The sequence below is a fragment of the Periplaneta americana genome, chromosome 5 (genome assembly GCF_040183065.1).
Source record: "Periplaneta americana isolate PAMFEO1 chromosome 5, P.americana_PAMFEO1_priV1, whole genome shotgun sequence".
In the NCBI taxonomy this organism is placed as follows: domain Eukaryota; kingdom Metazoa; phylum Arthropoda; class Insecta; order Blattodea; family Blattidae; genus Periplaneta; species Periplaneta americana.
In genome coordinates this window covers 110935040-110962786 of record NC_091121.1, presented here as the reverse complement: position 1 = coordinate 110962786, position 27747 = coordinate 110935040, and the positions used below count along the sequence as shown (strand labels likewise).

Here is a 27747-nt window from a genome sequence, read left to right as displayed (position 1 = left end):
TTTCAATTTACCTTATACTGTACAAGTTTCAACAATATAAAATAATCATTTGTGTGTGAGCAGAAAAGAAAAAAATATACAGTATTTACATAAAATACATTTTTTCACAATTCAACGCACCGAATTACAAGGTACATTCGCAATGTATCAAAAGACGACTATCTCCTCCTTTCACTCAAAATAACTTTTTTCAAGAAACGCTTTGAAATATTGTTGAAAGATGTTGGCATGTACCAATATTATACACAAATCTCGATGAAATTCTTTTTGATTTTCTATGTCCAATTTTGATGTTGAAGGCCAGTTTTGAGTGTGTAATTAAATATTTTTATCTATCTTTTGCTATTACACTGCATTTGAAAAATCGAGTTCTAACTGTTCTTATACTTTTTAACAATTTCCAAAATTCAGTGTTTTTTCCCCCTTTAATAAGAAAATATTCCTTTCCAAACTTCTCTATAAGTTCGTTCTGAAGGGAACGCTTGGTGCTCTTAATTTTCGAGATGTTCTTCAGTAGTGTGAATTATGAAACAGCGAAATTAAAACTATCACAAATATGCATGTTTAAATAATCAAATAAATAAATGAAAATATATAAAATATATTTGTTTACTCACGGGATTTCAAGTACAAATGGTGATTGCAAGGACCCACGCCAAGCAGAATAAGAAAGGCGGTAATGTAATTTCTTACGAAACCAACTGTACTCTCACAGTGCCATCCCACTCGATTGATCATGACGTCATGTATATTCCGTGCGTTCCAAACTTCAGTTTTGCAAATCGATAACCCTAGTCCGTAGTCTGACAATGATGAAGGTTACATTGAGGCCTCAGTAGTGATTTCGAATCGTGCCTAGAACATTGATAGACTTTCCGTTCCATTACTCTTTCATCGTATGGTGACGCAGAATATCTGCATGGAAATACCATATGTACTTCGGTACATTAAACTAATATATATGATATGCGTAAATCACTTCGTGGTTTAAGACGGCACTTATTTCGTCGGATCCCGGCCAACTAGTCACTCATAACGAGTGCACCTCAGCACATGTGTGGACTTCGGTCCTACGTTCACAGATATCTATGGCGTAGTGCAGAGGGCGGCCACTAGAGGGAACCTAAGAGTTGGAACTTAATCAGAGACAATTCTGTCCGACGGCGGGGTGGTGTCCGGTGTGGCTTAGTGGATAAAGCATCAGCACGTAGAGCTGAAAACCCGGGTTCAAATCCCGGCGCCGGAGAGAATTTTTCTCCGTTCCATTACTCTTTCATCGTATGGTGACACAGAACATCTGCATGGAAATATCATATGTACTTCGGTACATTAAAATAATATATATAAAAATATTGTGTTCATTGTATGCCTTGTACTTCACTATGTATTATTATTGTTATTGTTATTGTTTTTATTATTATTGTTATTGTCTTATATTTTTCTACTTTGTAATTCTCATTTATTTTGACATACTGTTCACATTATGTTATTATTATCTTCTTCAGTTTTGTGTGTAAAATTGTAGTGTACATTACTTTGTAAATTTGTAGTGTTTTTTTTTTGTATCGCAGTTTTACTCCCAGGTTGAGTGTTAGAGAAGGCCGTATGGCCTTAACTCTGCCGGGATAAATAAACTACTATTATTATTATTATTATTATTATTATTATTATTATTATTATATGAACATTTTTACTACCATTCCCTAAAATATTTACTATTCCTTCTCAATGTTAATGTCCTTTATTCTGATCTGGTAACTTTTCATTCAGTATTAACGCAAGTAAGATGTATAGGGACATGCTTAATTACATAAGACTCTTCCATGAATTGTGTGAGAAGGTACATCATTACTGTGCACCAATGAGATGGGATAGAATGCAGTGTTAGTATAATTTCAAGTGATGTCCTCACATTTTTATGTTTCATATCTACTGTAATTCTCTATGAACAAAATGCAGACTCAAAATCTAAAAATATACTTTGTCGTGGGTTAATCTCAATTTTCAACGTCTTCAACCATCGATTGACTTTATGTTAAATTTAGAAAGTTTCCAGACCACTACGATGAATTGTGGTCTGATATGCCACTCCCCTCCAAACTGGCCCCTTACGTTCAAAGGATTGTCAGTAACTAAAGGCACCGGATATAATTCAGCGTATACCACCCTTTGAAGTTTTTCCATCCTATTCTTTTTTCTTTTGTTGCTTTATTGAAACAGAGAGCCTCGGATAGCGCAATTATTTTTGATATTTTAACAAGCTTTGCTTTATCTATCCATCCGTGTGTTTTGCTAGATCCGTGCTGGCGTGATTTCACGGAGAAGCACCACACAGCAAAGAGTTCCCATCGCATGTGTTTCAATAAACAGAGACAAATTATCGCTATAGAGAGAAGAGACAATGAAGAGAAGTTGCGAAGAATTTAAAAATTAATCTTTCGAATTTAATATTTTGCTGTAAAATGTCTCTTTCCAGACTTTCACAGAAATATATCCTTTCAGCACCACTGATCTTGAACAAGCGATTTTAAAATGCTGTATGTTGTTATTCTTGTGACATTTATTCTGAAATATTTGGTGGATTTTGTTCATACTCAATAATTAAAAGGGGATTAAATCAGTGAAACATGATCATTTCTACTAAAATAATATGTTTGAAGTTCTCATATGAAACTTAGACAAATAACTTTTTAATTGGTTATTTTACGACGTTTTATCAACTGCTGTGGCTTTCTAGCGTCTGAATAAGATGAAAGTGATAAAGTCAGAGAAATTATTCCAGGGTCCAGCGCCGAAAATTACCCAGTATTTACTCTTAATGGTTTGAAGGAAAACCTCTGAAAAACCTCAATCAGTTAACTTGCCCCAACCAGAATTTAAATCCGTAGCCGTTCGTTTCATGTCAGGCATGCTAACCCTTTCACCACAGCGGTGGACTGACAAAATAACTACCTACACTATGACTGTAATAATTATTTTTCGTTTTTATAATAGAAATTGTTTTGAATTACAGTTCATAGACTACTGTATCGAAAATTACTTGACTAAATTATTATTTACAGCCCTATTGATAAATTAGGGAAATCAAATAAAACATAAATTCTATCAAACATTGTAGCATTTATGAGACAAGAAATAATAATAATAATGATAATAATAATAATAATAATAATAATAATAATAATAATAAATTTTACAATACGTTCACAGTTATAAAACTCAAAGGAAATATGTTAGAATAGAATATTAATAATCTTAGGTTTCCCGAATTAATTTTATCATATACACTAAGAGGTCGTCGACTTCCTCGAAGCCCTAAAAGGAGATGGCTAGAGACCGAATTACATGATGATGATGATGATAATGGTGATGATGATAATAATAGTAATAATAATAATAACAATAAAGTTAGTTCTAATTTTGCAATATATTCATAGTAGAATCGCCGGTTGTTCAAAGGAATTACGTCTACATTTTTGTCAATTTTTTTTATCGATTCGTAATATAGAAGATACGTTGCATCTGTTGGTGTTGGAACGAACTAATTACTCATATTCCTTGTGCTTTATTTGAGGTGGTCAATTTTGTGATTCGGTATTGAAAGTTACTAACTTCTTTAGGTAATTCTTTTCAACACGGAACAATAAAGCTAGCAGGTTGGCGAATCCGTTCTAACAATATTTCTGCCTGAAATATCTCACGGATTTTATGAATCTGTACAGATTGATTGTTGGTTGTTATAGTTTTGCTCATTCTGTACTTAATAACAGTATCACATAAGACGAAACACACGAGGCAGTAAAAGGGAAAAAACGTCAACGTCACGACAAAATGTATCTTAATGCCAAAAGATTAAGATATACATACTACGTGGGTAAAGGAATACCTAGGAAATGTATTGCACCTCACAACTTTAATGACATTTGCAAGATATAGACTACCCATGTGTCATGAGGGAAAGTTTAGATTTTAATTCTGGACTATCTCACTAATGAAGCAAAAGAAGGTGTTAAGAAACTCCATCTGTACTGAGATGGTTGCCCAGCTCAGAATAGAAACCATTCATTCGTCTTTTCATGATTTTAGTTCAAGATTATCCCACGCCGTGGCGTGGCGTGGCGTGGCGTGGTCTAAGATACACGGAATGCGCGCTGGATTGAGTCTTCATGGGGGAAGGAATTTTCTCATCAAATTTTGGCCAGTGTATGGGACCGGTGCCCATCCAGCATCGTGATCCACTTGGGGAGATACGATAGGTAGCGAAATCCAGTTGCGAAAGCTAGCTTTAACGGCTGGGGGGATCATCGTGCTAACCATACGATACCTCCATTCTGGTTGGATGATCGTCCACCTCTGCTTCGGCATGTGAACGTGAGGCCAGCGGCCGGCTGGTTGGTATGGGCCCTTCAAGGGCTCTGACGCCACGGATGATGATGATGATGATGATTATTATTATTATTATTATTATTATTATTATTATTATTATTATTATCATTGTAAATTGAAGATTAAAAGTTTGAGGAAATCATTCACTGATTCTGTACCAGAATACATTCCTTCTTACCCTGTGATAGAGATTTTTGGAGTCGTCAATAAATTAGTTTACCAATTCAGCGATGTGACAGGGTCTAGACATGTAAGGAATACTGTAGCATTATTGCTAATACAAAAAACAATGTTATTGTTAAAATGGCAACAGGCAATGGCATTTATGATGTAACTAAATAATGATCAAAATGTTTTAAAAAGACCACGCTTAGTGATGAATCAGCTGGGTGGAATATCCTTAGGAATATGAAGATGGCATTTGCTTCTGCGTCATTCTCCGAAGTTGTATATTCTGCTGATCTCACTGGTAGGATTGTAATTGAAGGGTTCAGAGCCATAGTGGGCCAAGCGCCATTTATTAAAAACAGAGAAAGCAAGGGTTAAAGTTAAGTGAATACCATAGTTTAATGAAGATTGACATATAATTTAGTTTGAATGTGTATACTTTATATTACTTGCTGTATGTTTCTATTGAATTATGGTGATAACTTCATTTTAACCCTTCTTTTCTACGGTTTTAGTAAATGGCACTTGGCCCACTATGGTTCTGAACTCTTCAATTCGTCCTTTCATTAACAGTCAATCTCTGTCCATCTACCAAATCCTGGTCCAAGAAATGGTAAACTTAATGGTTAATTATAGAAATCCTATCCTGAAGGACGAGTCGCAATTAAAACAAAGTAAAGTAGGAGATGTTAGAAATGTCTACCGTTATCGTTTTGATCACAGCAATATTTCACAATAGAAGTCTTTGCTATCTTCTGATGCACCTCCTATGAACAAGTGTTCAGATCTCAGAAAGTATGTGTTGTAGGACCCATGTTTATTAGACATTATTTTCTTGTTTTGATGCATACTATCACCTCCTAAAATATTGGATACCTTTTTTTTAACAGCTGTATAACTCAATGGAAATATCCTGTGGATAGGATGAACACCTTAGATTTCCCAAATTAATCTTGTCATATGCCTACTCGAAACGGTCGCGACTTCCTGAAAGGCCTAAAAGGGTCATTCAGGCCCAGTATTTGGATGATGATGATGATGATGATGATAATAATAATAATAATAATAATAATAATAATAATAATAATAATAATAATAATGATTATTATTTCAGAAATGTAACTATATCTCATCATGGCCACCATATTTCAGTTATAGGCCCAGCTATGAAATAAAATGTTTATTTATCATTAAACAATTGAACAGCTGAGTCAAAGAATAAAGAATTCTTTTGTCTCTAAAAGCAGTTAAGTTATTGTTTTATACGAAGGCAGTGAAAAAATTTTATCATGGTATTTGTTGCCGATTGAACTTTTTGAATATCATTACAGTCAGAGAGCACAAATATGTGCAATATACAAAATCAATATAAGAATATAATTATAAAATAAACAAGGAGAAGACATAAAATACAATAATATCATAACAAAAAGAACTAAACAGCATTAGCATTAAAAACTCATTGATATCGTAAAAAGGTTTGTTCATCAATCAATCATAGACAAGTCTCTTAAAAGGCCACCTTTCCAAATTAAAAACATACGAAGGAAATTAATTTGCTACTTTAAAGACGTAATAAAATAATTATTCATTGTTTCGGTTAGCCTATATTTATGTAGATCAAAAAGGTTACGATTCTGGTATGATACTCAAATTCAAATTCTAATTCTAATTTATTCACAATTTACATTTGAAATGATACATATGAATATATACCCGAAATGAGCATATGCTCGTGCTCGGGTACAGTCCAGTAGTCTACATAAATTTTAAAGAGATCAATAATAATTTTGATGTTAGAAATAATTGTAATAATAATAATAATAATAATAATAATAATAATAATAGATGTACATTATTCCTATGTGTCAATATTATATGAATAATCTTTCACAAAATTTAGGGCTTGATAAATGTACTATGATACGACAGTCATGATTTTATCATTCACGAATAACGGCCTGTAGTGTGCCTGCATTGATTAATTTGTTATAATCCTAATACCTCGTCTTTTTTGTAAGATAAACACCTTAGACATACTAATACCCCCATGAGAATAGACCAAGAAAGTTCCTATACTATGAAAACAACAAAATACACTTGTCGTAAGTCACTATTGCGCCAAATACTTTTATCAATTAATTTAATTCATACTTATGCCTGACTCTTTGTAAATGGAAACAAGCTCTACGTTATCAAAATAGGAAATGTAGGAAATGCCATTGATTTAAATTGGGAATATTGCCAAATGGATAATGTGGGTATTAGTTGAAAATACACAAATGTTTGTAATATGCAATATACAAAATGTATTATACAGGGTTTTTGTGATAACTTAGCTCATATAACTTACTTCAACTCACATAACAATCTTTCCTTTCTTTTATCTACCCTGAAATCGAAGATAGGTTTTCAGAAATATTTTATTCGCGTGTTTCAAAATTGAAGTATTATTGTAGTCCTTATGACCCCGAGATCAACATTTTCATGCTAACATGAAATTCGATGCATTAGATTGTAACAGGTCTATCTCTTGCTGTTGCTACACAGATTTGCAAAATTTATAAAGATCTAAAATGCTTTCATACTTTGCCGTGATTCCGAGCATTGCTTTTTACCGCTCATTGTCAGTACTAAATATACATGGCGCGCAGTAAGACTCCAAGAGAAGGGCAATATGAGTATCTTTCTTAAAGAGGTAGGAGAGTAATAAAATTCTTCCAAGTTCAGATAATAAAGACCCGAAATGAGTGAAAGGATCAGAGTCCGCATGGCTTCATAATGTCGACACTAGAAAGAGGTTAATGTTCTGCCTCTTTCTCTGGTCATTGTACTGTATTACTAGTCCAAGTTATTTCAAAAGTTCTGGAGAACCTCTCGTAAGCAAGAGATCGCAGTTAAAATCTCGGCAAATGCAATTACAAATGTACGGTGTTAAGGACAGATTTATTTACTTATGAATATTTAATTTATTCATTTACTTCTTTCTCTATTAATTAATTTATTAATTTATTTATTTAATTTATTTTATTTATTTAATTTATTTTATTTATTTAATTTATTTTATTTATTTAATTTATTAATTTAATTTAATTAATTAATTAATTTATTTATTCATTTATTTATTTATTTATTTATTTATTTATTTATTTATTTATTTATTTATTTATTTATTTATTTATTTATTTACTAGCCATACCCGTGCGCTTCGCTGCACGTTTTGTTATATATAAAAATCACTGACTTAAATCTGTTATGTTTCCAAATATAGGTTTGTTATTATTAATGAATAGGCCTAATTAGTTTATTATAAGTTATAAGTCGTTTGCTCCTGAATTATTTTCAAAAGTTTTGTTTAAAAGTATGAATGAAACTGTTATTACCATGCAATACACTCTGGAGTTGTTCAATTAATTCATCTTTTAAGCTTGTAATTACGGCCTAACAGCGTCTGAAACAGAATATATCTGTAAGAACAGAGGATTGTTCCCTCAACTGGAAGAAGGCTTTGTCACCAAACGGCACCACTTGGAATAAAGTGTTGCACTATCTTATATTATTTAAAACGTGTGTTGATAACGGATGTACTGCTGTAAGATTTTAAATGGTTGTGGAGGATCTTGACTCTCAGAAATAACAACGTTTCCAGCAGTACAACATAATCCGTTTGGTCCTTTACCTCATTTTGCGTTTCATTTTATCTGTTTTATTTATTTGAATATCATTAAAATGAGCATAATCGATATTGAGATCGTAATGGAATGCTAACATGCGTATTAACATGCGTATAAACTCTCGACTACGCTGTCAAGTCCTAGCAATATGCTCTCGTTGTTTGTTAATTCTCTGAAAACGTTCAGCGCTGTTTTCTCTTTTTCGACCCTGGTAAGTTCGATCTCTCATATTGACATGTCAATCAAAGTGTTCGATGCTAGTTTCTCTTGCTCTAACCACTGAAATATTTGCATAGTTATTTCAAAAACGTTTTTCCCGTTCTTCCTCATTCTTATTAAGTCTCCGAATTTTGTTTTGCCTTCAGACAGAAGTGTTTCGGTATAACTGAAACATTTGTTTGGCATTTTCAAACAGCACAGGCCTGCCTGTTTAATGTTGACGTATAAAATCTTTTCTCACAAAACACTACCCGAAATTATTAATGTCCAACTTTTATTTATCCATTAATAGAACGAAACACAAATCGAATTCAGAACACCACATGCACTACTGCTCTTCTAGCAGGCAACGGAGTCTGAGTACTGTCTGCTATGATTCTCGGTAGAGCAAGGTACCTTCTACAGAGCGTTCGTTTACATAATATAGGTCGACCGGGACGAAGGCCTAGTAACCCGCGGCAAACCATCTTCCGAACGCTCGATAGTCCATTTCAGTAAATCTGTTAGAATGGCTGTGTTGGCATTAGATTGCGTTTTATTCTTTTGATTGTACTAGTGAAGTGTTTTGATAACAAGGGAAAGCCCTATTTATATAGACAGCACAAAGTTATAGTTACTTATATCATAAAAATGAAAAGGAGAATAATAAATATATAATTAGAGGTATAAATAAAATATACAGGTATAAATGTAAATTAAAATTGAAGAAAGAGGTAAATACAGATACAAATACTACTCTCTCGCCATATTTTCATTATCTCGACATACATTATTAATCGCTATAATGCCTGATACAAAGTAAGATCAGCGGGAAATATCTAAAAAATAAAGATATCTGCAACTCCCATTTGTGGCTCGAGAGTAGGAGATGCACGAGTTAGTCATTTTCTTGTAAATACTCTGTAGACATTTTATTTTTCCATGCTTGCATAGTGTGCATACCGTGTCCGCTCTACAACTGCGAGGTTGGGAAGATGAAATGTGTGCACTATAGTTGTGGCGAAAGTCAAATCGCTTGCTTTCGCTTTTCCACCACCTGTCTTACCGCTCTTTATATTCAGATGTACTACAGTAAATTATACATTTTTCTTTATTTACAAAAGAAAGTTTGAAGTTAAATGCTAAAGACATTAAGTAAAATAGTTTCGATAATTAAACGATTAGAGACTAACATGTGTACTAGATAAAATGAGTGGCTCACAAATTTTTAAGCCTCTGATTTCTGGATAAAATGACTGTAAATTATTATTTATATGTGTACCAAAGTGCTTGTACTAGATAAATATTACATTATAGTGAAGGAGAAATAATTTCCAAATGAGAGCATAGCCTATAGTTAAAAAAAAAGCGACGTCTAAGTTTAGACTTCAATAACTTTTTTCAGTGTAATTCTGTTTAGGCAACTCTGACACTCAAATATAGTACGTTAAACTCAATAACTGACTGTCTCATTACAGAGGTTTAATCTCCTCATATGATATAGGATGTAACGAAAAAGTGGGCAAAACTTCAGGTTTGGATTCCTCATATGTATAGGGGAAAGTAGGATAAGAGTACACACAGTCTAAGAGTACGCACCCGCCGAATATTTTATAGTAATTTCGATGTTGGAAAAACCGACTGTCCATATGCTCTGTGAGTGAAGGAAGACAAATTGGATGTGGTGTAAATCGCTCCGAGTTTCGTACAGTTGTCTTAAGGGGAGACGTAGTCTCAAATACACTGTTACATGTAATTATTCACTGATCCACAATTTTTCAGCTGTCCATCTGAAATTTTGTACAGGTATTTACAATGACTGAATCTGTTATGATAATTAATTACAATATCTCACCATGTCAGGATGTCTAATTACGAACCCACCTAACCTAACCTGATATCACAAAATATAAGGAACATTTTCTCATGATCTATTAAAGATATGGTTCTGAAATTTTGTACAAATTTGTTCTATATTATATGTAACAAATTTCTGCAGACAGAAGTTTAAAACTTCAATTGATTTTTTCAAAATAAATGTTCAATATATTTAAAAAATATATCATTGTTTTGCCATATTGAAGTTATTTAATTATCCACCTAGAAGCACAGTTTCTGCAGGGAAATTTGCATTATGCAATGATAAAGGTGTGTGCAAAATTTCATTACTTTATCTCGAATAGTTTCTGAGAAAATGTTTCTTATTTATTGAAAATTGGTATTGCGGATAACAAGTTGTAAAGTTTGAATATGCATGCCACATGATTATTACTTCACCTCTTGTGGTCCACAAGAACTACAACAACAAGAGATTCTGGTTATAGCGCACAGAAGAAAAATCAATTATTCTAAATCCTGAAGAAAAATCATTAAAAAAATCAAGAAACTGAGTAGACCCAACTAGTACACAGAGAAGGGGAGTGGCACTTAACAAACCATGGCTCTTTAAATTTTAAAACCCATTTAAAGTAAAATTCTGCCGTAAAATTTATGGAGAGATTCTTAGCACTATGTAATATTTTAGAGTAGTTTTTAGACAATATGATTTTTGTCAGTTTGGACTTACATCTCCCCTTAAAGGTGAGAAATCTGTTTTTTCCCTCTGCTATCTTTTATCTGAATGTTAATAATGTTCATGTTACTAGGGTAATAGGAGAATAGTTATAGTTCCATCACATATTAAAATACGGCTGAGTACTGTTGTTAATAAAGCATGAACTACCATTCCAAGATGTGAGCAGCCACGAATCAGTACCACCAATTGTAAAATATTACGCTAGCGACTAACAGTTCGCATGCGTACTCTAGACTCTAAAACAGCTACAGTACGGTTTTATAGAGGTAATATTTTAACTTACTTTTTTATTTTATATTAGTTAAAATGGTTATTGCATTTTAATATTTTATTAAATTAGCTATGTCCTATTTATTCGAATCCTAAATGATTTTTTTTTTAATTTCAATGGAGTTGCAAGAATTACGAGACAGTGAGGAAATATAAAATAAATTCGACAGAAAGATGGTTTTTACGGAAGTAATTATATAGCAGATAAAGGAAAGACTAGCTACAGATGAGAGCAAAAGATCTATTCCACAGGTTTCTAATATAAACAAAGCGACCATCATTGCTTGTCTGTGTTCTGAAGAGTATATGGAACCTCCTGATTGCGACTGGATAAAGTGTGACCAATGTAATAATTGGTGGCATGAGTACTACACAAGTTACAATGGATGTGGATTATTTGTTTGTGATGACTGTGAATAAATTTGATTTGTTAACGTTAGTTGTGATCTTTGTGTCTCTGTTTACTTTTTGTTCTTGTTGCTAAAATATGTCATCAGCTAAGTGATTTAATTAACCATAGCGATTGAATTCATCTCTATTGACAAAAGAAACAAAATAATGATATACAGATAATATTTAAAATAAATATAGTATATGCGTGCAATTCAACTATACTACTGCGTGCTCTTAGACCATATGTCGTTTAAGAGTTCGCATTTTCAGTACCTAATGTAATTAATTAATTGCAAAAGATTTTAATATTATTTTAAGATTTTTACAATGTCCATGTTTTTGGAAACATGCTTCTATTTTCTATAAAAATTGCATATGTATTAACTAAACCACAAAGTAACTAGAGCTCAGAATCCAAAAAGTGTGTACTCTTACCCTCCTTTCCCCTAGAAAAAAAAATGTTTGACTTTATATTTATGTGCGGATCTCCATGAGACGAAGAGCTGCAGCCTGTATTCAGGCAGGAGGTGGACATTTTGATCGGTTCATCTAAGGAACTGTAAGCAGAATGCATGAAACAATTCCAGCACACAAACTTATTGGAGTGCACTATGATCATACTTGCAAGTAATAATCAGAAACCAGCATTTCCGGACACATGTTGATATAACCATATTTTCTTCTATACGTAAGAGGAGTCCATACCTGAAGTTTTGTCCACTTTGTGAATACACTCTGTATTTGATTTATATTCAACAATATCGACATGAGTGTAGGACTTGTTCTGGTACACAGCTGGGGTATGCCTCTCTCTGAGCGCGCTCGCGCTGACAGAAACCATCTGCGGACAGGTGGATAGAAACGATAAACAACGCAATGAGTGCAAGACGTGCTTTGCCTACATATGTATATTAATACTACATTTAATTTTCTGTTTACAACAAATGAAAAGTAGCTTACATATTGCACACCACTGATGTCTTCTTATGTCCACGATGAACAAAGTTGCGGGAGTAGAAGGAGACAACTATCTGAACATCGCTCAAACTAAATAATAAATCCCGCAGACCTGTTCTAGTACTTCGCATTCCTTTTTCATCGATTTATTCTATTGGTCCTCTATCGCCATTTGGCTTATTATTTTGTTTAGTAAGGCACGGGAAGAAAATAGTTAAATGCTGTTTTTTACACTTTAAGTGATCAGGTTTATTTTCAGAGGCTTAACAAGATCCACTCAGCTATCTATCAAAGAAAATTATTATTATTTTAATATCCCGAAATCTGTAATATTTTCATGACTGTTGCCATGTTTACTCCTAGATCATGGATGCCTCGTTTCCGGAATGTCTGTTTATTAATAGTGGTTGTTCATTGTAACATTTCCTTGCAGGTGGCGTGGATGCACTTCGAACAATCTGCAATATTGACTGTGCACAATCACGTGATCACCCGGAATCCCCGCATCTCTGTGACGCACGACAAGCATCGCACTTGGTTCCTCCACATCAATAACGTCCAGGAGGAGGACAAAGGCCGCTACATGTGCCAGATCAACACCGTCACCGCCAAGACGCAGTTTGGGTACTTGCATGTAGTCGGTGAGTAGCTTCAATGATAACAACATTGTTTTCCGAGTTTTGAAAGACTTCCCCATTTGAAACGTAAGAATTTGTTGCTATTTGTGCACTCAAATTTCAACTCAGACAAGTAAGAAGTTGCTTATATTTGAGGTTTTAATTTTCTCACTGGGTGCGTTATTTCATTTTGTGCGTTTTGTCTCCCATTTGGACCTCACATGGACAATATGTTTTCGCGCTCGCACTGTATACAACTCCCCTTTATTTCTTCCTCCACAAATATTCTACCTGTCTGCTTGTGCGTACAGTAGGCAAGAGGTTGAACTCGGTACGATAGCTTTCTAATCATGGATGTGTAAAGTGGTGGAATATGGCGAATAAATTGTAGGTTTCGTTTTAATTTCCAAGAAGCATGGGAACAAGACTATTTCGTTATTATGGGGGAATGGAATACCCTATCTCGATAATGTTAAACTAGAGGAAATATAAGGTACATTAATTACTCATAAACTATTCGGAATAGGATTGTGAAATTTTTAAAGCTAATACCTATTTGCCATGGCGTACTGCTAAATTCATTGTTTTTAAAATATTCAGTTAATTGTATTAGATATAAATTGTTTTGTAATGTTAAATTTTTTCTACATTTTACAGCACACACTTCTCAGTAACATGCTTAAAATTCTCACCAAATTAAGAAACAAGAGTTCTGGCATATTTAGAACACATGCATGAATGAATCCTAAAAAGTTCAGCTCCCTACGAGTAGAAGCTGGGAAAATGCTCCCTCTGTAAAAAAAATGTCAACTTACGGAAAACGAGCTCTAAAGTTTTGTCATCAAAACAAGCCTGCACCATAGCTAGAATCATCTTCATCCTCTTCATTTTCCATTGCTACCTTTCTTTTAGTACCTCTGTGCTGTTGGGCCCTTCTGAATAAGTGAGACATCTTGGTTTCTGCATTTTGGATCCTTTTCTTGTCGATTTGCTACATTGCCGCGACAGTGTTTTCACCAACATCTAAACCTAATGACTGTAGCACTTGACACTTTGTATCATTTCCCTGGTTGAATGTGGCTACAGCATCAAAGACTCCGAAATGGAGTGTGTTTATCCCTACAAAAACAGTTTTGGGGATGCGATTATTTACACATTCATTAGGATTCTGTGTCCAGCCATGCAGACATTTTTTCAGGAGATCAGGATGAGCTAAATCTCTGAAAATTGGCTTTATTTCGTCCATAATGGCACGAGGCAAACTGTGTGGATGATTGTAATTAACTCCTGTTACCTATCCTTTATTGAATTTACACCAACTGTCTGCACCAGCCGGACACAATTCATGACTTGGTTCTTCATTTGTTGAAAGTGTATGAAAATATATTGCCCAAACAGCTTTTTTCATGTTTTCTACACTGTCAACATTCTGCCTTATTGCAAGGCCATAATAATTTTGTAGTCTGTCAATTGCAGAATCTGTGAGTCTATTCTTGCCACTTATAGACTTACCGTGGCTCAAATTACTCCCCTTCAATGACGTCTTCAATCTTCTCAAACGGGACCCCATTCGCTTCTGCACATGCCCTACACACTCTAATTTTGCAATGTTTACATTATTTCCATAAGGTTTCATTTTATTAACTTCATTGTATGCTTTGGAGTCACCATCCCCTAAGTAATTTGTGTACCGCACTGTGTACCACTACTCGGAATGTTGAAAAATTTTTCTCACTCCGGATACTTCCATTCCACCACTTGTTCCACTATAGTTTGCAGTGCACTTCTCTTCATGTATCATTTTCAATCTTTCTGGACACCTACAGAATTTTGACATGATTGCCACATCAACTACTTTCCCACTGTCCACGCTAGTAGCTGTCACTACACCGTTGTTAGACGTATGGCCTCGCTTCTGCCATGTGCCATCCAGGGCTATACTAATATCTCTAATATTATTATTTTCTGAAACTGCCTCCTCTGCAGCTTCTCTCATACATTCAAGAGCTATATTTTCAGCTGCAGACCCCAATATATAATTATACTCATCAAATTTTGAAGGCGGAGCAGGCAAATCATGATTCCACACAACATGTCTCCACTCGCCTTTCCTCTGCCAATGGAACGCAGACCATAAACTAGCCTTATATTTGAACTGTACAACTTTTTCCCATCTTGTGAATTACTCATAGTTGAAGAAGAAAACATACACTATGATTACAAGACTTACAGACTAATTCTAATTCTACTGCAACACCCACATGTTTATTTACAATTAGTTCCATGCCACTTGCTGCACAGCCTTTACACAACACATTATTTGAAAAAACCTCACACAGAATTGATAAATCTATAATTTCAAACTGTTCAGTACCCTTAGTAACTTCATCATACTTCTCCTTCACTGGGTTTAGTTTTTTCTGAGAAGAGGTTGGAGTTGCAGGAATGGTCTTGAGGTTAGATGGCCCAGGAGTCACAATAGGAGATGATAATACATCACTACTGGCTTCACTACCATTCAGTTTAGACCTTTTCTTCCAATAGACTCGCTTTTTAAACACTCTGTTACTTGGTCGAGGCATTTTCACAAGAAATTATAACAATTATTTATGAAAAAGACTTCAAACAAAACTCGTGTGTGCACAAACTAGAAAACAACACATAAACAAAGACAAAGCCACTGATATGATCGAGAAAATAGTGAGCAAGCAAAGACTTGTTAGCCAACAGACAAAATATCCTCTCAAAACATAAAATATCTTGCCAGTGGCGGCACATTTGAAACAACATTGAAAGAGAGTCACTTATGTCAGCATTTGACAGCTGACACCGCAGCCATATTCACTGATAGCAGAAGAATTTCTGTGCAAGCAATTATTTAAAAAATAAAATAAAATAGATGTAGTAAAGATATCAACATAATTCAAACGCCATTTTAAGCAGAAAATGCTGGAGATTCAGAAACAAATAAAACAAAAAAATGAATTTTGACCCCAAAATCCATTCCATTCCCCCTTATGAATAAAGCTAAATTTCAATGCCTCAACTTTCCAGTTGAGATTTATGTAAAATTTTATCATATCAGACAGCATTTCGATCTTGAACATAAGAACTTAGCACACATAAATTTATAGGCATTAGTTTAAAAATAGGACTGTTAAAATGGTTGATATTAATAAAATAATTGTTACATGCATTAAAACAATAACACTACTAGTCGAAAATGCAGCCCGATCAATTTATCGCATTTCACACACATAGGTGAGTTATAGAGACCAATACTCTTTTCAGATTTCAGGTAAAACCGGCAAGGAATTTTATGAAATATTTATTACTTACCTAATGACGTCTCTTAACTATATTAATTTTGCAGCTAAGATCATAGACAATCTTTGAATCCAAATATGTCTGCGAAAAATGTTTTTGTAAAATGAACCTGGTGAAAAAAATTGCGCGTACACATCTAACACTTTACCATCTCGTAACTGCTTTATGTTTATGTAATAATAGTATTCATCCTAATACAGACAGACTCGTCCTGACCAAACAGTAAAGACGATTTAGAGCTTGTAAGTGATTGTTATTTATGAGTGCTAAGCCATAGTGATAATATGAATGGCTATATTACATATTTGACTTGATTTGAAATGTTTAATGTAGGCTAATGGCATGCCGCATTAATTTTGTATAACCCTAAGAGGAAGAGAAGCCAAGTTCATGTACAGAATTTACCTGTTGCGCTGATGTAATCACAGCTGCTATGTCCGAAATATTGTGGAAGGAATGAATTCGATCATTTTTACCTCTACTCCCTTATATCATGCCTGATTTTGACTATGAAAACTGTGTATTATCTCAAGTAAGAGACGTTTCTGCGTCAAAACAATTTGTTGCATATTTTATCTTTTAAAGACGTAGTAAAGTTTTATTCATGGTTGTTAGCTAGTAGTAGGTTGAGTTTTGACTCTTGCAAATCACAGTTTCTTCAGAACTTAAGAGTAATAGAAACAGTTTGTATAATTTATTTCATAATTTTATGAAATATTCATATTATTATTGTTTTAACCACACATATTTCAAGATTTCCCGGAAATATTACTTTCCTCAATCTCCTGGCTTAGTTGCCTCATAAGTGGTGCATTGTTGGTATTACTTGTGAGGTTCAGACCTAGCTTCGAACAATTGACTAAACGTAACAATCTCTTATATTGAAAAAGTGGTTTTAAGCACTCTGACAGTGCTAGTCTGTCTCTTTGTTGCCTACATTTTTGTCATCTTATCCTCCGTTATTAGGAAGTCTCTTCTTAAACAATAGTTGCAACTCATTTTTCTGGACCTATGTAAAATACAGTATATATATATATATATATATATATATATATAAGAACTTTTAGTTTAAACGTGGCATTTTATTGCCGTGTCATTCCGATCCGTAACAAATATAGAGATCCATCTTACAACCGTCCCATACGGTAGTGCATCGTTGCCACAAGCTTCAAGTAACCCTTGGTGACATTGGCGTGCATTTCTACCACGGGCTACCTCGATTTTTATCCACGATTGCTGCTGAAGTTTAGTAAACAAGCTTTAGAACATTAAAAATAGTGCTCTACATTTAATCACGCACAGTAACAACATCTGTTGTCATAGCAACCGGTTTTATCATTCAATACATCGACATTATTTCCAACTACGATCACAAGTTGTCTCATATCGCATGCGAATGCGCATGACTCATTCCAGGCAGTGTTGCCAGTGCTTTATTTACAACTCATGTATATAATTTGGGATTTTTATATCGTTTATGTCCTGTATATTTCTAAGGCGTATAATTAATATAATATGGCGAGTACTTTACTTTTTTTAACTTTAAACAATACCTATTATGTGTAATCCGAAAAAATAAATGGATATTAAATTATTTATTATATAATATATATGTACATACAGGATAGAAGTGAAATAGCCTTGCAGATTTCAAGAGCGAATAGCTCATGTTCTATGTAACAAAAAACTGTAATATCATATTGGTGGGAAGTTCAAAGTTTTTTTTTTTTCAGAAAAAAATAATGTTTTCCCAAATGTTTAACAAGCTTTTATTCGTTAATTATTGCAAGAAGGTTCGGGATTTTTTCCATGTCGATAAGAAATATAATAAAAAAATAATTTATTCCTCTGGCGTATTTCAATAGCGTGCACGGTTTTCGTGTAAATTTAAGTTTAAAAACCCCTAAATGCAAGTCATTGCACGAAGCGTGCCACTGGAACTCACCGAGTGCGTTCACCTCTTACATCTGTATCACGAGTAGAGTGACAATGTTGCCGGACTGCTGTAACTTCCAACTTAATTTTATAATTAACCATGTATTTAATCACAAAATGTAATACAGATTTTCTTTTCATTTACGTGTGCCGTTTCTTTCAATCTGCAAGTTTATTTCACTTCCACCCTGTATATAATACTTGTGTATGCTACTAGTGAGCGATATTTGCAACGGAAGGGAAAGAAGCTGGCCAACCTGCCCCTTACCTTCCTTGCTTTGTTGTCTCACTTTATTGGTGTCCAACCGGTCTTCGGATTGTTGACTAAACGTGTGATGTATTTTTATAGGCATGTTGTATGATTTTCGGTAAGCTAAAATATAGGAATTAAATAAATAATGTATTTGCTGTCTTAGAAAGCTTATCAAATTGCAATAGCAATTGCAACAGCAATTTTATAAGCTCTCTAAGACGGCAAATGCATTATTTATTTAATTCCTATGTGATGTACTGTTAATATAGGCCTAATGGAAATATGTTTTTCAACACTACCAAGGAACTAAATCGTTGCCACAAGCTTCAAACGCGTGGCAGACAGAAATCCTTGTGGTACGGTATTCGTATTTCCTTCTTTTGACTGAGTTGTGAAATATAAATCGGAATAATCTTTAATTTGTACTGTTTTCAGTGTAAATGTATTTCCATGTGAATTTCGTGAACTTGGTTTTGTATAGAACTTTAATAGTGTGCACCAGAATATGAATGGTTGAATTTTGAATACGAAATACTTTCTTTGAGCCGAGAAACATGAAATGACGAAGTTAAATTTGTAGTCGCGACACGAGGGCAGGAATTCCTATCCCGCACAATCGTCCCTGAATATGTGCGGAATGTAGAAAAAATATGTGCGATTCGAAGTCGGCATAACAATGCAAGCTCGGAGCTGCCAGTGTCACAGTTCTGCAACACGCAGCGTCGCTAATTGCATGAAGCGCCTTTCTTTTAATTTCCTCACTTATTTGTGTTGTAATTATTTAATTTCAGTGACGCATTATAAATTTTCCAGACATACATGTTTTAAGGGATAACGTCAGTAGTAATAGGCCTATAGAAGATGTGCATATTTCTTTATTGCATCCAACTGCCATGCCAGTCTGAATTGCTGCAAATCAGTTTATTTATACATAGAAATTACAAATGAATGAAACATCTTCACTCGTACATACAGTACTTAGTATGAAGAAACTATGATAGAAGAACGTATTAGGCATCAATGCATAAATATTTTATGCGCATACTCTGTATTCTTACACTCGGTCATGACGCTATTGTTGTGTGCATGAAGTTCTTACTCTCGATCATGGCGCTATTGTTGTGTGCACTAAGTTCTTACTCTCGGTAATGGCGCTATTGTTGTGTGCACTAAGTTCTTACTCTCGGTAATGGCGCTATTGTTGTGTGCACGAAGTCTTACGCTCGGTCATGGCGCTATTGTTGTATGCATGAAGTCCTTACTCTTGATCATAAGTTCTTACTCTCGGTAATGGCGCTATTGTTGTGTGCACGAAGTTCTTACGTTCGGTCATGACGCTATTCTTGTGTGCACTAAATTCTTACGCTCAGTCATGGCGCTGTTGTTGTGTACATGAGGTTCTTACGCTCGGTCATGGCGCTATTTATGTATGCACTAAATTCTTACGCTCGGTCATGGAACTATTGTTGTCTGCACTTAATTCTTACGCTTGGTCATGGTGATATTGTTGTGTGCACGAAGTTCTTATGCTCAGTCATGGCGCTATTTTTGTGTGCACTAAATTCTTACGCTCGGTCATGGCGCTATTGTTGTGTGCACGAGGTTCTTACGCTCGGTCATGGCGCTCTTGTTGTGTGCATGAAGTTCTTACGCTCGATTATGGCGCTATTTTTGTGTACACTAAGTTCTTATGCTCAGTCATGGCGTTATTCTTGTGTGCACTAAGTTCTTACGCTTGGTCACTGCACTATTGTTGTGTGCACTGAGTTCGTACTCTCGGTCATAGCGCTATTTTTGCAGAATGGCTAACGAGCAACAGAAATAGTGTGCTTTGTTGGAGCTAACAAAGATAAATTCCGTCACAACGGTACATTTCCACACATGTCATCCACCATCTCAACCTGTTCCGAATAGATGGTACACCACTCTATTATAATGAAATCCAACGTTAACTGAATAGACATCTGTCTCACCGTCTGATCGCCCGTGTCAGTCCTAATAATCTGATATTTCGCAATTGGCCACTCAGACCACCTGACCTTACACCCTGTGTGATTTTTTTCTGTGAGTATATGTGAAGGACTGTGTTTATGTGTCACATCTGCCACAAACTCTGCCAGAATTACTACGCCGTATAGAAACCATAGATGTGGAAATGCATGTATAGGAAGAATAATATACTTTCGCCTGGACATATGGCGCGTGACATGCGGTTCCCACATTGGATGTTTGTGATCTAAATAAAACTTTGAGTTTTGCTATTCCTTGATGCTTGATACGTTTTTCTACCATAAATAATATATTATGTATTCGAAATTCGTAAAATTGTTTCTTTTATTTATTAGAATTATCCTATATACAAAATAGCTTAATGAAAAATAGTGATATATGTCCTACCCAACCGTCAAATTAATATCTGGACATGCAAGAAAGTTGGGACAGGTAGTTTCCTAATATTCAATGATTCATAAATTATATAACGTGGCACCCGCGCAGTTGTGTAGCAGAGGATCTCGCCAATTGGGTGTTATCAACGGATCTTGTAATATAATTTCCCGCTTTATCGCAACTGGTTCATGAACATGAATGATTCAGACAGAAGTTGCATATCCAACTGGCCATCTTGAATTATCTTAGCTCGTTCGCTAGCCTGTACCATATGTTTCTTTAAATGAAATATTACAAAATAGAGAGCTTTGGGGGAATTAAATTTGTTAAGGAAAACAGGAGACCTCGAGGAAAAATTCTGTTTTCTTATATTGTCCAATACAAGGTTTATACTTTCGTGAAACGATGCGATATACTGGTAAGGTGTTCATAAATTAATGAACTTAATTGTAAAATTTTACCTAATTTTTTCAAGTAGACTAGCTGCTTTAAAAATGCAGCATCTTGATCTGAAGAGAAATGTATTCCTGACTTTTTAATTATAAATTAGAAGAAACATAATTATACATTTTCGGCATCTCGGACACCGAGGAAAAATTTCGAAAATGTTGTCTGACTGACTGTCTGTCTGTTTATCTTTCTATATCCAACGATTTTATCTCAATGCTTGGATATCTTTTCTTCACATTCAGTACAGTTCAGTTTATATCCTCCGTAATTTTCGTAAAATAAAGTGGAAAATGACATGACAGTTCCTATAAAAAATATTACTTAAAATAAATGAGCGATTATCTACCTTAACCATCGCGCTTGCCTCTACTCGCTCCGGAATAAAAGAACAAACAAATAAATCATCCGATATGCAGAAGTTAGCTGGCAACTCAAGAGAATTAACTACTTTTTATGATACAGGAAAGTAACAAGTAATATTCGAATAGATAAAGCAACACACATTTCTTTAATGAAGAATTAATCTGCATTATTGACTGTGTATTGTCAATCATCCTCTCGATTTTCCTTTTCTCTGAAGACTACAAAGAAGATTTGTATATTTTTAAAGCAAAATAGCAATGACATATATTTTCTCTTACGAATTTACCATTTTTAAACATATTTCGTATTTATCGGACTCAACTAACTTATAAAAATTGTCTAATTTCTCTTTTCTAAAATGATCTGATACTTTTACGTTCAAGTTTAGACTTTCAACAGACATACTGTAGGATTTTAACCTGAACAGATATTAACTTTCTCATGCATGTAGGACAAGAACGATATCAAACCTCTATTCAAAAAACTCCTCCCATTACATGAAGGTCATATAGAATGATCTTAGAAGGATAATCGTGTGTTTACATACATGTTATATATATTCTTGTTCTGAATGAAGCAGAAGTGAAGAAGAGTTTGACGATTTGTCGAAATAGTGTATAGTGACCATTTGGAATGTCCAGAATTACCAGAACAGACTTCCATTCAAACTGAAATAGCGTCAGGTTTTGATTACTGTTAAAATATTATGTTTTATTTAACGACGCTCGCAACTGCCAAGGTTATATCAGCGTCGCCGGTGTGCAGGAATTTTTCTCCCGCAGGAGTGCTTTTACATGCCAGTAAATCTACTGACATGAGCCTGTCACATTTTAAGCACACTTTTGATTACTGTTTCTCGCATTAAAGAAAAAATAATAGAATTAGATAAGTTTGGGGTGTTTTTATTATTTTGGGCTGAAATGATAGTCTTTTCGTTGATTATTTCAGTTACGGTACGGCATACTTGTGAATATATATTATGTATTGCAAACTATGAATTTAAGAGAAGTTTGCCTAAAATAATACATCAATTACAGCTTTGAGGGGGCACGGATGAGGAATACTATTATTTTACTTAATTGCCTATAACTCTCAAATTTTTTTACTTAGGATCTTGAAATTTAAAACATGAATTTAAAACAGAGTTTTCTTTACCTTCAATTTTTTCAGAATTTTATGAATAATAGTTTTTATTTTTCAAATTTTTCATTAAAAAAAAATAAAAAATAATGTACCGCCATTTCCCATAACTATGGTCCTGAAATACAAATATGGTCCACGATACAACCATTCAAAGAACATTGTAGAAGTAACATAGACCGTTCGTAGATAGCTGTAATGATTTGGCTTCAAACTACAGTACAGCAAAAATATAGATAAACGAGGTACTATGTTATACTTACTTATTTACTGGCTTTTAAAGAACCCGGAGGTTCATTGCCGCCCTCACATAAGCCCGCCATTAGTCCCTATCCCGAGCACGATTAATCCAGTCTCTACCATCATATCCCACCTCCCTCAAATCCATTTTAATATTATCTTCCCATCTACGTCTCGGCCTCCCCAAAGGTCTTTTTCCCTCCGGCCTCCCAACTAATACTCTATATGCATTTCTGGATTCGCCCATACGTGCTACATGTCCCGCCCATCTCAAACGTCTGGATTTTATGTTCCTAATCATGTCAGGTGAAGTGTACAATGCGTGCAGCTCTGCGTTGTGTAACTTTCTCCATTCTCCTGTAACTTCATTCCTCTTAGCCCCAAATATTTTTCTAAGAACCTTATTCTCAAACACCCTTAATCTCTGTTCCTCTCTCAAAGTGAGAGTCCAAGTTTCACAACCATACAGGACAACCGGTAATATAACTGTTTTATAAATTCTAACTTTCAGACTTTTTGACAGAAGACTAGATGACAAAAGCTTCTCAGGCATTTCCCATATTTAGTCTGCGTTTAATTTCCTCCCGAGTGTCATTTATATTTTTGTTACTGTTGCTCCAAGATATTTGAATTTTTCCACCTCTTCGAAGGATAAATCTCCAATACTTATAGTTCCATTTCGTACAAATATTCTGGTCACGAGACATAATCATATACTTAGGCTTTTCGGGATTTACTTCCAACCCTATCGCTTTACTTGCTTCAACTAGAATTTCCGCGTTTTCACTAATCGTTTGTGGATTTTCTCCTAACACATTCACGTCATCCGCATAGACAAGAAGCTGATGTAACCCGTTCAATTCCAAACCCTGCCTGTTATCCTGAACTTTCCTAATGGCATATTCTAAGAGGTACTATGTTATGGAGTACAAAATTTGAACGGACCATAGTTGTGTTCCAGAACCATAGTTATGGGAAATGACGGTACCTTTTTCTAAACATTTGCTAAACCAATAATCCTAAAACTTTGTACATGTGTTACCAATGCTTAAAGTAACATTTACCTGTAACCAAATATTTTATTTAGGCTATATATTATTTACAAATGTATATTAGGTATACAACATTTTTTAATTTTTTTCTAAGTTTTTTAATGTGTAAAACTCACAAATACTAACAAATCCAAATTTTGTTGAAGGGAATTATAGATAATACAGTTTTAAGCTTGTGTGCAAAATTATATATTTTTACTCCTAATGGTTGCAGAGAGAAAGGTATATAAGCATTAAAAAGTGTAAGTCACGGAAAACGATGTTTAAAGTTATAGTACTATTTATCTACTATCTCACCTCATACAGTGCACTCAGTGTTCTCCATATCGATAATGAAGTAGTAAGCCACAGCCTTCCTAGAACTGGTCAGATAGTTTGCCTGTCTAAATTCCAAGAAAATTTCTATAACACAGAAACTCCAAAATGGCTACTGAAAGGGGGAGTGGCACATTGCACCGCGCTGTGATATTTACATATTAAAGACCACTTACGTCCTTCAGACAAGCAAAATATTTCAGTATTTAATACAGAAAATGCATGTATGCTATCTATTAAAGCAATTATTAAAAGAATTCCATTTTTGTCACAATTTTGTGTCTGTGTAACCTTAATTGTGTGATGAGAAATTATGATGTTATTTATACCACCGATTTCGCTCCTGTAATGTTGAACTATGATACCTATAGGAAATCGCTGACTTACTGTAATTTAGAACTTTTTGTAATATTTTCTTCTTGTTATCAAAATATATAGCTAAAATTTTATTTTTCTAGTTAATTTAAACAAGTTTAAATCCATTTTGTTTCTTATTGTTATATTTACCATGGTTGTGTGTTTGGATATCCCGCTGAGCACGAGTTTTTACTACTCGTACTTCGAAGATGATTTCTGTTCTTATTTTATTGTGTAAGCTCCTTTATTGCAATAAACTCAACTCGACTGAAGTCAATTGAAGGGTTCAGAACCATAGTGGGCCAAGCGCCATTTACTAAAACCGTAGAAAACAAGGGTTAAAATGAAGTTATTACCATAATTCAATGGAAACATATAGCAAGTAATATAAAGTATACACTTTAAAATTAAATGATATGTCAATCTTCATTAAACAATGGTATTCACTTAACTTTAATCCTTGCTTTCTCCGTTTTTAATAAATGGCGCTTGGCCCACTATGGTTCTGAACCCTTCAATTGGTTCTTTACCATAGGTCTACTTCTGTGGTGAGTTTTTTCTGTTAGTTATTTGGTTTTCCTCGACAAACTGCTTAGTTGTAACTACAATTATGGTCCTCGATTCTTTTTACAAATGCGCACAACTATGAAAACACGTCCTTACTGCATAATTGAAGTAGCATTGATGTGTTGTAAAATTGACTCTATCGAGTGATATCACTGGAGTCGCTGAATAATTCCATAATTTCCAGCCCACTTCAGCAACCAAAACTGTGTCTAGCTCTGGACTGCGCTTCGGTGTTTTCCTGGTGGATATAATTGCATTCAGTTTAAGAATTCTCAACGACTTTAAGTCACCTCCCTTATTTTATTAATACTTCATCAATTACCTGTCCTTTGTAAGTGAAATGGCAAAACAAAAATTGCACAAGAAACCTGCATTGTCTCCTCATTTTCATTTCTTCGTACTATCACAGTCTAGTATATATAGTCACGAAGCTCAATACGTAGTAAATATGCAGCCATAGATAGTTGCTAACCACTAGGATCGCTAATATCGCCTCATTACAGACAATACGAAATAGTACCGACACAGTCTATTGTTCCTAGCACCCTCACATCTCAAGCTTCGTGACTGTATATACTAGATTGTGGTACTACTCTCATAGTATCTGTCGTTCATTGACTTCCGGTTTCCTTGATAATAATCCGTCATAAAACTAAGTTGTCCTTGGTAATGTAAAGCAATTTGTTACCGCTTGAATAATTTTGCAGGCAATGATTTATAGCAAACGGGAACAAGTATAGTATGAAATCTGGAATGCCTCCACACACATTAAGATGCATCACTACAGATGTACTACAGCAAATCGAATATTCTGAAGGACGGAACAGGAACATAATACACTTAGTGGCTTAATGTCGTCAAACCAAGTCTGCTCTGAAACATAATTAACGTTAGCATTCGGACTTCATGGGGAAAAATAACTGAACTTATACGCCTCGTATGATTCTGCGTAAATCTCTTCTCTCCCAAGAGCCTCCTCTACGGTATGAATAAAAAGTAGCCTTTCTCAGCAAAAACGTGTTTTATCGTATAGCACAGTTGTGATACATCTTCTTCCTTAGCCTGAGCGTTCTGTTATATAACTCGCCAAATTCAGAGGCAATGTTTGGCTTAAAACTAGAGTGTAAGTTATTTTACTGAAGCATTTGTTTACATATCATCATCATCCAAACAAGCATAAGGTCCATGATATGTTATGGTCTCAGTGAGTCATTCTCGGTCCACTTTTTTTTTCTTTTTGGGCGGCCCAAAGTTCTCTTCCCTTGGGGACAATATTGAAGCATGGCTTTTAGAAGTCTATTATGATTCATTGATTCATTCTTTTGACATGGTTTTTCCACCGCAGCTGGTACATGTTTATAAACTTTGAGACTGGTTGCAACTGGAGTTCTTGCATAATTTACTTATATATGAAATACATCACCTGAAAGTAATATAATAGATAAATGAATGAATAAATAAATAAGTAAATAAATAAATAAATAAATAAATAAATAATTCTTGGCCCTACAGCCCTTTAAAGGTCTAGACCGACCAGCCGACTGCTGGCTGACGTACACATGCCAAAGCAGAGAATGAAGGTATCGTGTCGTTAGCACGATGATCCCCCACCCGTTCTAGATGGTTTTCGTAACCGAATTTCGCTACCTATGGTTGCTCCCCAAGTGCTTCACGACTCTTATGGGCACTGGTACCATACACTGACCAAAATATCATGAGAAAATTTCTCCGCCATGAGGACTCGAACCAGTGTGCATTCCGTAACGTGAATACTAGACAGGATGCCTTAAACCACGAAGTCAAGGCGTAGGACAAAAGTAATATACTCATAGATATTATAATATATTGGCGTTATATTGAAACTTCATTCTTTTAATTCCGAATGCTTAAAAATGTTTTTGATTAGTTTACTCACATGTAAGAAATGGGATAAATGGGATTTAAAAGGCTGGTAAATCCTTAACAATAAGTCTCTCTTAATCTATTTTTTTCTTTTGCCTGCGATATATTGTGCATTGTGCAGTAGACTCTAGTATTGAGCACTTAGGACCGATTTCACGAAACGTATTTAAATTTAATTGGTACTTAAAATCTTTTTAATTGACACTTACAGGGACAATGC

The 27747-nt window shown here is 34.5% G+C and overlaps 1 protein-coding gene across 1 annotated transcript in view; it reads left to right on the top strand.

The window, feature by feature from the left end:
- LOC138700432 (neurotrimin-like) overlaps window positions 1-27747 on the top strand; it is an 886160-nt gene that overhangs the window by 249166 nt on the left and 609247 nt on the right. The window contains exon 3 of the mRNA XM_069827048.1: window positions 13055-13262. Coding sequence (XP_069683149.1) covers window positions 13055-13262 — 208 coding nt within the window. The remainder of the gene's footprint in view (window positions 1-13054; window positions 13263-27747) is intronic.